The sequence below is a fragment of the Mustelus asterias genome, chromosome 18 (genome assembly GCF_964213995.1).
Source record: "Mustelus asterias chromosome 18, sMusAst1.hap1.1, whole genome shotgun sequence".
Classification (NCBI taxonomy): domain Eukaryota; kingdom Metazoa; phylum Chordata; class Chondrichthyes; order Carcharhiniformes; family Triakidae; genus Mustelus; species Mustelus asterias.
The window spans coordinates 16,888,760-16,900,782 of NC_135818.1; the positions used below are offsets into that span (position 1 = coordinate 16,888,760).

The window sequence follows — 12,023 nt, forward strand, 5'->3', positions numbered from 1 at the left end:
ATTCACTTCTGTTAACAGGTGCAGGCTGCACAGTCAACCAAATGTTCCAATGGCGATGCAGAACATATTAGGGACTTGAAGTTACAATCTTTAACTGCTAACATCAAGAGACGTTGAATGGGAGTAAATTATATATCCTAATTAGTATGTCCTATGCTTTGCTAAAACCATTGTAGATGCAGTGCAGTGGCTTGGGGAAACTGGCAGCAAGGCTGCAGTATCTTTTACCTACCAAAGGTTTCTAGTGGCTATAAAGTAGCATCAGCTTTATCAAATCCCATGCATTTTAGGAGAATTGCTTATTCACGGTGTAAAGGGAATGTGCGTAAGAACTTAATGCAGTGAGTAGTCATGACCTGGAGCTTGCTACCCACAAGGGTGGGAGAAGCAGAGATGGCAAAAGATTTCAAAAGGAAATTGGATGTCTACTTGAAAGAAATAAACTTTCAGACTACAGGTGGAGGACTGACTGGATTGCTCCACGGAGAGCTGACACAGACTCGTTGAAAGGCCACTTTCTGTGTCTAAATTAATGACTATGACTCATAAAATGTGCAAGGCACGTCAATTTTAAAGCATCCAAATGTATGCAGAAAAATCTTCACCTTTGCTACAAACTGGAGGTGAAACTTCAGCTACAAACTTTATTGAAAAAAAGTTGCTGTCCAATTCTGGTCCATTCATCAACCTCTGAATATTCTAGACCAGAATAATATTACTCTATGGAAAAGTTACCACATTTACTTGATAGACCAGTGCCTTAAATGTACAACTACATGAAAGAAAGAGCTTACACTTGTGTAATGCCATGATAACCTAAGCATTTTAGTCATGTTAATCTTATAGCGTAGTCTCTTATTTTGCAGGTAAGCAGAACAACCATGCATACAACTTGATTTCATAGGGAGCTACAGAATGGCTTATGTGAGGATGGTGGGGAGGATTGTCTGTCTGATTATTGGTGTTGATTTGAGTTGCATATTGGCCAGACCACTAGAGAACTCAATTGCTCTTTTCAAAAGGTACCTTGGGATCTTTTCCATCCACCAGGATTGCAGATTAGATTGTACTCCATCCAAGACACAGCAACTTCTGACATTTTGCCATTTAGGAAATACTCTAATTGGTCATTTTAAAATTTAAGTGGATGACCTCACACTTGGCTATATTGAAATGCATCTGCCACTGTTTTATGCTTCCGTTTTATCATGTCACCTGCCTTTGGCAACAACGAAGTTGGATATGCAGTACTCAATTCTGTCATCTAAAGCATTAATAAATATTTATAAATATTTAAGGCCCCAACAAAATCAGCCCAGTGGGACGCCATCTGTCACATCCTGTCCATTATCCTTATTCCCTATCTCCTACTCAGCCAAAACTAAAAACAGAAAATGCCAGAAATACTCAGCAAAGTTGATATTTAAGGTCTGTGGGACTCAGATCTGAGAAAGCCAGAAATAGGTTTTGAGCAACTGGTGTGGCTTAGAGGGAGAGGTTGAGGAGAGAGTAAGAACAACAACAAAAGACAAGGGGTGGTGATTCTCCCACCCCACTGCATTAATTTTCTAGCGCAGCGTGGCGGGGGAATCTTGCCTCCGGGCTCACACGGGATTCTTGCATCTCCCAGCACCGGATTTCTGGCTCCGTCTGATTTGCGCTGGAATCAAAGAGCAAAGTGCCAATGTTCGGGGGTACCTTGGCACTGCCCATGGGGCATTGGGCAGTGCCAAGGCAGTGGGGCCTATAGGGGGCTGGGCTTGGGGCAATCAGTGGGGGTGGGGGGACCTGCTGCCATTCTGCATGGGTGTTGTGAGACTTCTTACTCTGCATGGGGATCGATGGGGACAGGAGGGAGGCCAGCAATCTGGATTGGGGGGGGTGGCTGGAAGTCGGGGGGGGAGGGGGGGGTGGTGGGGTGGGGTGGCTGGAGATCGGGGTGGGGAGGGGTCTGCCGGGGAGGTGGGGGTGTTAGAGATCAGGGCCATATGGGATGGGGGGGTGCAATTGGGGGGCAGTACCGCGGGGATCCTTGGCTGACAGTTCGGGGCCACTGCACGGGCCCACTGGTTTCAGCTTCTCCAGCGTGAATAGGCCTCGCCCCCGGAAATTTAATGATATTCATGCTGGTGACCTCTGCATTGCACAGTGTGTGGGAGTTTCTAATGTGAAGTCCCACTGAAAAAAACCAGCTTGATTTACTCAAGTTTTCCCACAAATTCAACACTTAGAACTTTCTGAGAGAATTCCACCCAAGGTCTGTGGTGAGGTGGAGAACAGGCAAAACTAAATGCAAAAAGGCTCCTACTTTCCAATAATTTGGCTTCAGTGCCATGAGTTTAAATGTAGCCTCTTAGAAGAGACTTAAATCAGCGGTCTCCTGGATATGCTTATAAACAAAATGCTCAGTCATTCTCCTGTTCACTACTTTGGTCACCTTTTCAAAAAGCTTCCTTCAGACATCACCTATTCTTTTCAAATCCATACTTGCTCTCTGATCAGCTAAACTTTTTCAGTCACCCATCTTTAATTTTACATCTTAGTTCGGACTCTCTACTAGTTTCCCGACAACAGTTGTCAGGTCAACTAATCTATAATTCTTTTGTTTTCCTTTCACCTTTCTTAAATAATGGAGTGACTTTCAATTCTCTGATCTAATGTAAACATTTCTGAATAGAGAACTTTGGAAGATCATAGAGCATCTGAAATATTCTCACCTATTTTAGTGGAGACAGCATTGGATATTTTTAAAGCCGAGTTAGATAGATTTGTGATTGACAGGAGAGTCAAAGTGCTTGGGGATAGAAAGCAAAGTCCTTTAATATCTAGTCATAAAAGCCATTTTGTGCTGGGATTTGTTACACTTGTGCCATTATTTTCATCGTTCCTGTTAACTTGGTTACGCTAATGTTTTTGCATCCCTATGCTTCAATGTTAGTTTCCTTTGGCTATCCGGAATATTATGGTCTATTGTAAATAATAACATCAATTATTTAACGCATCTACCATTTACTTGTTTTCTTCATAATATGCCTGTATCACAGTTATCCGTTTGTATGGGATTCACGTTGCTCTTATCCATTGTAAATATTGTAAATTATTTTCTCAAAACAGAAAATTTACTTCACGGAAGGAAGCCATTGGCACACCTCTGATACAACTGAAAACATATTTCAAATTTCCATTTTGTAGTTCTACCTTTTTTTGCCACTCTTTTGCTGTTTTTTGTACTAATTTTATTTGCTAGGACTTTTTTGCATTGTGTGTGCTTTGACGAAGGATCATCTAGACTTAATGTTGGCTCTATTCTCTCCCCACAGATACTGTCAGACCTGCTGAGATTTTCCAGCATTTTCTGTTTTTGTTTCAGATTCCAGCATCCGCAGTATTTTGCTTTTTCCTTTACACGTTCTTTCTGAAAATTTAAGTGATGTTGGCCAGAATTTACGGGCTGCTGATACCAGTGGGACACTCTGGTCCCACTGCAGTGAACAGAGATTTGGCCGAGTGCCAAATTCTTCATCCTCGCTTGCAGCAGCGGTGGGGTGTGAATGGCCAGAAAATTCTAGCCCTTTTATCATTTTACTCATTAAAACTTGCACAGCTTGTTGTGGACAATCTCTGGACATAAGTGAGAAAAAACCCCAAAAGGCTCAGATTCTAGATTTGGTGAGGCCATCTTTAGCAAGATAAGACAGAGACTGTCCACAACAACCCATAGATTTTTCAGCATTTGTTTTGACTTCTGGGAGCTACTAGTTAGTGTTCATGCTCTTTTTCAGCTGACTTCTACAATGTATCTCGTTGGAACACAACCGGAATAGTATATTGTCTTTATTTGTTCCCTGTACCTTCTAACTTGGCATGATTGGCTTGAGTTGATTGAGAATATTCCAGTTCTGAATAGTAGTTAGTTATGTTTCCACCACTCAGTCAGCTTGTAAATAAGCAAAACTTAAATAGAAAACCTAGTTTATTGAAAATAAAGAGACTTGCATTGATATAGCATGTTTCACAACCACTGGACATAATTTCTTAAAGTTACAGGTATAATGACGGTAAGGAGAAGGTGGATGTTGACTAGGAATCCAGGGGTTCTGATTGTAACTGTATTTTCTACATTATGGTTGAGAACAGCAAGATTCATACAGGTGTAATGCTGCAACTCAAGTCTCTTAATCTACTGTATTAATACAACAGATGCAGTACTTGGAGTATGCTTCCAGTTTGACTAAGGGCTTTATGGCGTAGAGGTTGCTTTGTTCAAACGTTGCTGTTCCCAAATGTGAAAATGGGAGGCACCTAGTCTAGGCTACCAACCGGTTCCTCCTTTTCTATTGCAGATATCAAAACCGACATGATCCATGACCATGTTACTCATTCCCAACTGAGCGATAAAAAGCAGCTTGAAAGTCTGGATGCTGTATCTAGTGATTGTAACAAGGAAGACATGGAGTTTGAAGCACAGTTTATGACAGGTAAGGGAGATGGTTCAACATTTTCCCGGTACATGAACAATTTTGGTGATATGGTTTTGAAACGATAACCAATGATGCTGGGCTGTAATCCATAAGTTGCACTTGAAATATCTCCTAATTACCAAAGCTTCTGAGCTGAAGTAACGTGCTGAGTACTGTTTTTGTAACTAGAAGCACACCAGATCAATTGTATCCATGCAAAAGCTTTTCTTGGCCTTTCTTTCAGTCTTCTATCTGGTATAATTGACTTTATGATGGGGAATATTCTTCTGGTTTGGAAAGATGTTTGCAATATTTTGGCTTTAGGAATTCTCAATCATCTATTCTATCAAAATAGGCTTTTGCATTGCTGAGTGGTATACGGATGGGTGGCACAGTGGTTAGCACTTCTGCCTCCCAGCACCAGGGTTCAATTCCCGGTTTGGGTCACTATCTGTGCGGAGTCGCTATGTTCTCCCCGTGTCTGCGTGAGCTTCCTCCAGGTGCTCCGGTTTCCTCCCACCGTCCGAAAGACATGCTGGTTAGGTGCATTGGCCATGCTAAGTCCTCCCTCAGTGTTCCTGAACAAGCGCCAGAGTGTGGCGACTGAGGGATTTTCACAGTAACTTCACTGTCATCTTGATGTAAGCCTACTTGTGACAATAATGAATAAACTTTAAACTTTCAAACTGATATGCGAACGGTGATGTTTAACAATGGATCCATTACAGATCCTTTTGAGGTTAAGACAGGAGTCCAACAAGGGGTTGTGTCATTGCTCTGAAAGTATGAGAGCTTGCCCCAGTACCCACTAATGCCTCAAGAATCGAATGTCTTGTTTCAAACGACATGTTCAAACCCACTCACGTGATGAAGGCGCAGTGCTCCGAAAGCTCGTGATACCAAATAAACCTGTTGGACTTTAACCTGGTGTTGTGAGACTTCTTACTGTGCCCACTCAGTCCAACGCCGGCATCTCCACATCTTGTTCAAACAAGCGATATTTATTATGGTCATGCATGAGAAGCCCAACTCTCAAGTGACCTTAAGAGGTTCTACAGTACAAAATTTAGGCAGTTAATTTATACTATTACAAAACATTCATTTGACCAGCTTATCTTATCGCCTGACTCTGTCTCTTCCCCTGATATTGTTTCCTCTTGATTAGATCTTCTCATATGACTCTGTCTCTTCAGACATTATGCAAGTTTAAGTGGTTTTCAGAAGTCCAGTATCCCTGGATTCCCAAATAGCATATGTTAATGCCACCCCCTGACGGCTCCAATTTGTTTTTTTGATCTTCCTTGCTGCTGTGCTCCATTTGATTAGAGACAAGCTCCCTGCTCGAATGCAGCTTATTTATTGAATGGACGGCAAACTTCTTAATTTCAAATGACTCCAATCACAAAATAAGACCAAGCTGACCTTGGTCATTGAGCTCCTATATGTTGATGATGTTGCAGTGAATGCTGTGTCAGAAAAGGGTCTCCAGAGAATTGGTGACATATTTATTGAGGGATGTGAGACGATGGGATTTGCACTTAACATTCAAAAGACCTCTGTCGGCGAGGTCCAAATACACACGTTCTTTCCCATCGATTAGCGTTCATGATGAGTGCCTGTAAAATGTGAGATACTTTTTGGAAGTCACCTTTCACAGAAGGCTGCCATCACCTGAAATCTGCTGGCCACCTGAGGAAGTCAGTGTTTGAAAATCGCACCATTAAGATTGAAACCAAGCTTGTGGTCTACCATGTGGTCGCAAGCCCTTCCTTGCTGTACGGCGTTGAAGCATGGACAATGTATAAGAGGCACCTCAAGGCACGAGAGTCATATAAGCATGCACCACAAAAATATCAACACATCATCTGCCAACAGTTTCATTGGGATGATCATATATTTCTTTGTCAGATACCAGGCTCCCAAAGCGGGTGGTCTCCTCTCAGCTCAGTCAGAACGAGACAAAAGAAGCACTTCATGGATGTGTTAAAAGCCAATATGATGCAATTCAATGTTGACATCAACTCCTGGGAGCACTGGACTGGATCAAACCAGATGGCGGCAGAATCTGTGGGAAGGATCCAGTATTTTGAGACCCAAAAATGATAAAATGAAGAGGAAAAGTGAGAGTGGTGAAAATTACATGCCATGACACACTGATAATACATGACCAGACATTCCACATGACAATAAATGCCCTATGTGGTGTAAAATCTGTACATCCCTCATCGGCCTCATGGAAGACTATCATCCTCGCCAGCGAGGGATAACCAATAAAATAAGTCTTGTCGTGACCATGCTTGAGTGTCTGGTCGCTTCGTTGTTGGTTATAGAATGGTACTTTGGTCTTTTGCAGACTAGGAAGCTCTGAAGACAATACATCCTGAAAAAAGACGCCAATTCGTATAACCAATGTGTGGCAACATGTATGGCATGGTACCGAGGGCATTGTAATGAAATGTTATGTTTTCTTTCTAGCACCCAGAAGCTGTCCAAATTCCGTCCCAGCTCTGGTGTCCCCATTCTTGGGGTTACCATCTGCACCAACTCCTTTCAATGTTTTTGATGAGACAGCAGATATTGAAAACCAGGAGAATAAGTGAGTCTGACCAACTAATATAGAAACATTGATATAATGACTTTGTTTGCTGTTAATATCCCTTCTCTTCCAAAGTGTACTCAAATATCCATCTTTAGCCCCATGCATGATAGAAAGCTCAAAATATAGATGGTGAGTAATTTGAACTTGATCTCTCATTCCTCCAAAGCTGCATTCTGTTCCTTATATATCCGTAATGCTTTCAAATCCAAATTTATTGCAGTTTTCCATTTTAATTTGATCGTTCCCAACACCTTGCTTCATCTCATCCAGCAAAGCCTCTTTATTTTAAATTCTTATCCTTATTTTTAAATCCATCCACTGTTTCATCGTCCTTTCTCTTGCAACCACCTCTAGCCCTAAAACCCTATGATCACTGTGCACTTCCAATTCTAACCTTTTGTGCATCCCTGAATTTCACAGCCTCACAATTGGCAGCTGTACCGTAAGCTCTCAAATTCCCAAATCTCTCCACCTCTCACTCGCATTTGAAATCTAACTGACTAAACTTTGATCATCTGTCCTGGTTCAGTCAAATTTTCTTTAGTCCTCGAATGAAGCACTGCAGGGCTTTTTATTATGTTAAAGACAATAAGATGTTTTCATTCACTCCTGCGCTGTAATTTTCTATGTTCTATGTTCCACTCTTCAATCTAATTGCTGCTTTTTAAAAACACTTTTCCAAACATGGTTGTGACTAAGCTTGTTCATTGCTAACCTTATTTACTCAGCAGTAGCTGTTGAAAGTGAGCTATTGTTTCAGGAATGTCATATGTTGTAGGTCAGTGTTTCCCAAACCCTTTTGGTTGTGTACCCTTCTACCGCATGTTTTGCAATGGATGATCTTGTTTGTTAGAGCTTCTGGCTTGCTGTTTGCTTCCTCCCACTCACTTGCTGTGAGCAAGGGCTTATTGTGGGTGGAGAGGGGAGTGGTGAGAAAAGTGGTGGCTTGTTAAAGGCTGGACATGCACAGTAACTGTGCTGAACAAAAATGACGGCAGCGTATTAGAGGATCCTAGATGTGCATTAACTGGGGATGCTGCCATCACACAATTTCGAGTAAATATTCCCTGGGGGCATCTGCTGTATCCCCAGGGGTACTTTGGGAACTACTATTGCAGGTAATTTGTTTTGAGTTTTCAGGCATTCACACGTGATTTGACTCTTGATAAACTACATATGAATCTGTCACTGTTGGTTAGAGAAAATGATGTCTTCTCCTACTCCATAACATTACTTTGTGATGGACTTTAGTTTTTTCAAAGCAATTTCCACCTGCTTGTGCCTTTTGGGGAACGACTTTTAGTATGTCTAAGTACACTGGAGATTTGTATTTATCTTTGATTTTTTTGGCCATGATAGGCTTGAAAACTACCAGAAAGTTTAACTTTATGTTACCTTGCCATATACCTACAACTGCAGCAACTGAACATTGGCTGTTGCTTCTGACTGAGAGACTTCAATTGTGCATTGAACAATGTTTGGATATAACTTCAGACATGCACATCCTATTGTACTACTATGAATTTTTCCACCTCTATAAACCTTCAATCACCTTGTGTCTCTCCCTACCAACTAATTGTTGATAAGATAATAAACTCTGCTCTAGATTGAATTATTCATTTTGTGTATCTATTTAAAAAGGTAGCTTGTACACTATGGTTGTAACCAACCAAATTGCTTTAAATGTTTGAAATATGTATTGGCTCCTTGGTATTTAATCCTGCTAACTTTCTCTTTCAAAGAGGATATTACCTTGTAGTTCCAGCTCAGCTGGTCAATATTCATATGTGAACATTGACAGGGAGTACAGACAGACTACTCTGCCTCTGCCTACATGCACAGGAGACTCTGAACCTGTCTTCAGCCAGCAATTGGGCACAAGTACATTGGCCTTTTCATCCCTCCCTCACCCAGAGCGCTGAAGCCAATTTTGGTGCTCCTTACTGTCATATGGTTCAGACCAGCTGATTTGTATAGACCAGGAATTTAACCCTGGACTTTCTGCTCATCAGATAAGGTTGGCCTGTGGAGAATTTCTTTCTGCTTTTTGAAATGTTCAGTTCCTTTTGAGACTAATGTAGATTAAAGCAATTAATTCAAATTCTAACTTTTGAGATTCGTATGTACAAATCTTCCTAAAAGTTGAGATTTATTTTGGGGACAATTGGCCAATGGACACCTTTGTTTTTTTTTCAAGGCCGCCAGCAAATTATTTGAAGCCAAGTACTCGATGGCAGCTTTCTGGAATCCTTGTACCATCGCAACGTGTTCTGACTGAGGGGGCCTGTGCTGCTGAATGTGTAAGTGACAATATTGTAAAAATTGTATATTTGTGAGTTATCCCTAAATTTGTAATTTATTGAAGCAATGCCAGCACTCTGAGTTTGTCTATGTGCAGTGATAAGGATATGGGACCTGAGTTATTTGGGAACGTGAGAGGAGCTGTAATTGTTTTCTTGCTTAGAGCAGGAAAGCTTATGGGGAGATTTAATACACTTGCTCAAAATTGAATGGTTTTGCTAAGCACGCAAGGAGAAACTGTTTCCACTGGTAAGGAGGTCACTAACCAGAGGTCACAATTTAAGATAATTGGCAAAAGAGCCAGGGAGGTTTATGTTAAAGCAGAGAGTAATGATCAGGAATGAAATATCCCAAAGGGTGGTGAAAATAGATTGTGTAGCTTTGAAACAGAATTGGCTATTTACTTGAAAAAGATTATAGGGAACATACAGACTGAAAGAGACTAATTGGTTCTTTCAAAGCAGTGGTGCATGGGCCAAATTATCCTTTTTTCCCCCTCATGTAGAATGGGAAATCCTGTTCTTTGCACCTTTTCTACATGTGCTTTCTCCCAAGATCAGGAGGAGTTGCGTATGCTGATGTTCTGTGACATAGAATGTTCTTGTGAATATAATAATGCATGACGTAATGAGGACTTGAACGTTTGAACATTTCTTTCCAGGAGCTCACTTTTTAATCTACTGAATTGTGAATTACCACTTTTAATTGTCCAAGACTAATTCAATTAGTGCTGTCAGCTATGGATATTGTTTTTGTGATCTCTGGTGTCTATGTCTAAGCCGAGTCTATATATTTTCCCCTACTAATGCCATTGATATACCCTGACCAGTTTTAGATATTGGTTTAAAAATTCTCTGTATTTTGAGGTATCGGTTAGCATTGTCCTTGGATGTATATGTGGTTATATAGTAAATTGGGGTATATCCTGTTTTAACTTTTTAAAGGATGATTTGGATGGGATTGAACCCCTGAACGAGGACCACTTTGTGAGCAGTGATTACCCAAACAAGACCCTTGGCCCTTATCCTGAAAACACATGTGACTTTACCAGGGGGGCACATTTGGTCTCGACCCCTTTCCACCGAAATCCTCTGACCGATGACCAGGAGAGCTCAATCAAACAGATCTCCATAGATGGTAGTAAAAGTGCCCTGAGTTCACTGTCACCCATCAAGGAGCCCTTGTTTGACCAACCTCTGCATATGAAGAAACTGAGGTAAGAAATTGCTTTGTAGTCACTGGCTTTTCGCTAGTTTTTTATTAGACTACATTGCAAAGCTTAGCCCAGCAAAGATGTGTTTTGTGGAATAATCTGCTCTGTGTTATTCAACCGCAGCTGAAGTCCGGGAGAAACATTACTTCCTCATACTATTCTTTTTTACACAAACACTAATTTTATCAGCAGCAAAAAATGTTGTCCCTTTGAATTTTCTGCGATGCTTATCAAACAGATCTGATTACCCAGAACAGTTTCTTGGGAAACATTGGGCGGTGACTTTGGACAAGCCAGAGAGCCACTATAGAACTGGTCAATTGATGTGAACTAGATGTGATGGAGATTCTGTTCACCTGCTTCTTATTGGATTTATCATCCATTTTTTAAAGATGTTTATTATATAGTTGAATTGGTAGTTTTCTAGTATTCAATTTCTTTGGGGTCATAAATTGACTAATTACTAACTAACTTTAGACATCTTGGTGTTTCATGAGGCAATTAGTACTAAATATTTTTGGGTAGTAAAAAACAGGGAAGACCTTTTATGTAAAAGGATGTAAGATTGTGGAATGCCCAACCAGAGTAACTGAATGAAACAGAGACCATGCCAACATTTGCAAATTGATGACTGAAGGAAAGGAATATAAAAGGATCTGGAAACAAAATAGACATATACAGTTAAGGCTATTTCTCGTATGGAGGGTAAAAACCAACTGCCGAGACCATTGGATCTGTTTCTGTGTTCTTTGCCCCTGTCCCATGGAGAGAAATGGTGAGGGTTTCTGGGGATCCCTTGCAACACTGTTAAGGCTACAGGTCTTGGGACTGGTTTTTAAAAAAATGGGGATTGAGGGCAAGATGAGAGTGATTGGTCATATTTTTGTCAAAGGAGAGGTTGCCAGAGTATGCTAATAGAATAAGTCTCAGTTTCCCAAGCTTTTCCAGCCACGGAACCCCTTTGACCGTAAAAGCACTGAAGGAAGCCCTGAGAAACATTCTTATTACATTGAAGAATTAAACCACAAAAAAACGTATTATTGTGCAATAGTTACGAATATACAAAAACAAACTTAAAGGATGTTTCTATGCCTTGTATGTATACATTTATTATAATAAAAGTTCTGTTCAACAAAAACTTCCAAGTCTTGCCTTCATTTTATTTTTAATGGGAGCACACTCTCTCTCTCCCATACCCCCACACCCCACCATGCTCCATTGCTTCATGTACCATCAGTTTCCTTGGCTCCAAGTTCTGGAATTCTTTGCCTATATTTCTCTGTCTCTCTACCTCCCTTCTCTTAAGATGCTTCTTAAATCCTAGTTCTTTGAACAAGCTTTTTTTTTGCCTAGCCTGATATCACTTTGTGACTTGCGATGTAATTTTTGTTCTATAGTGCAAAGTGCCTTGGAATGTTTTATTGCACTGCATAAATGCAAGTTGTGGGTT

At 40.8% G+C, this 12,023-nt stretch overlaps 1 protein-coding gene across 3 annotated transcripts in view; it reads left to right on the forward strand.

The window, feature by feature from the left end:
• The window catches only part of bub1bb (BUB1 mitotic checkpoint serine/threonine kinase Bb), a 133,557-nt gene that overhangs the window by 93,367 nt on the left and 28,167 nt on the right, over nucleotides 1–12,023 (forward strand). For all 3 annotated transcript variants that reach the window (XM_078233456.1, XM_078233455.1, XM_078233457.1), the window contains 4 exons: nucleotides 4,344–4,478; nucleotides 6,936–7,056; nucleotides 9,257–9,359; nucleotides 10,305–10,576. In XM_078233456.1, coding sequence (XP_078089582.1) covers nucleotides 4,344–4,478; nucleotides 6,936–7,056; nucleotides 9,257–9,359; nucleotides 10,305–10,576 — 631 coding nt within the window. The remainder of the gene's footprint in view (nucleotides 1–4,343; nucleotides 4,479–6,935; nucleotides 7,057–9,256; nucleotides 9,360–10,304; nucleotides 10,577–12,023) is intronic.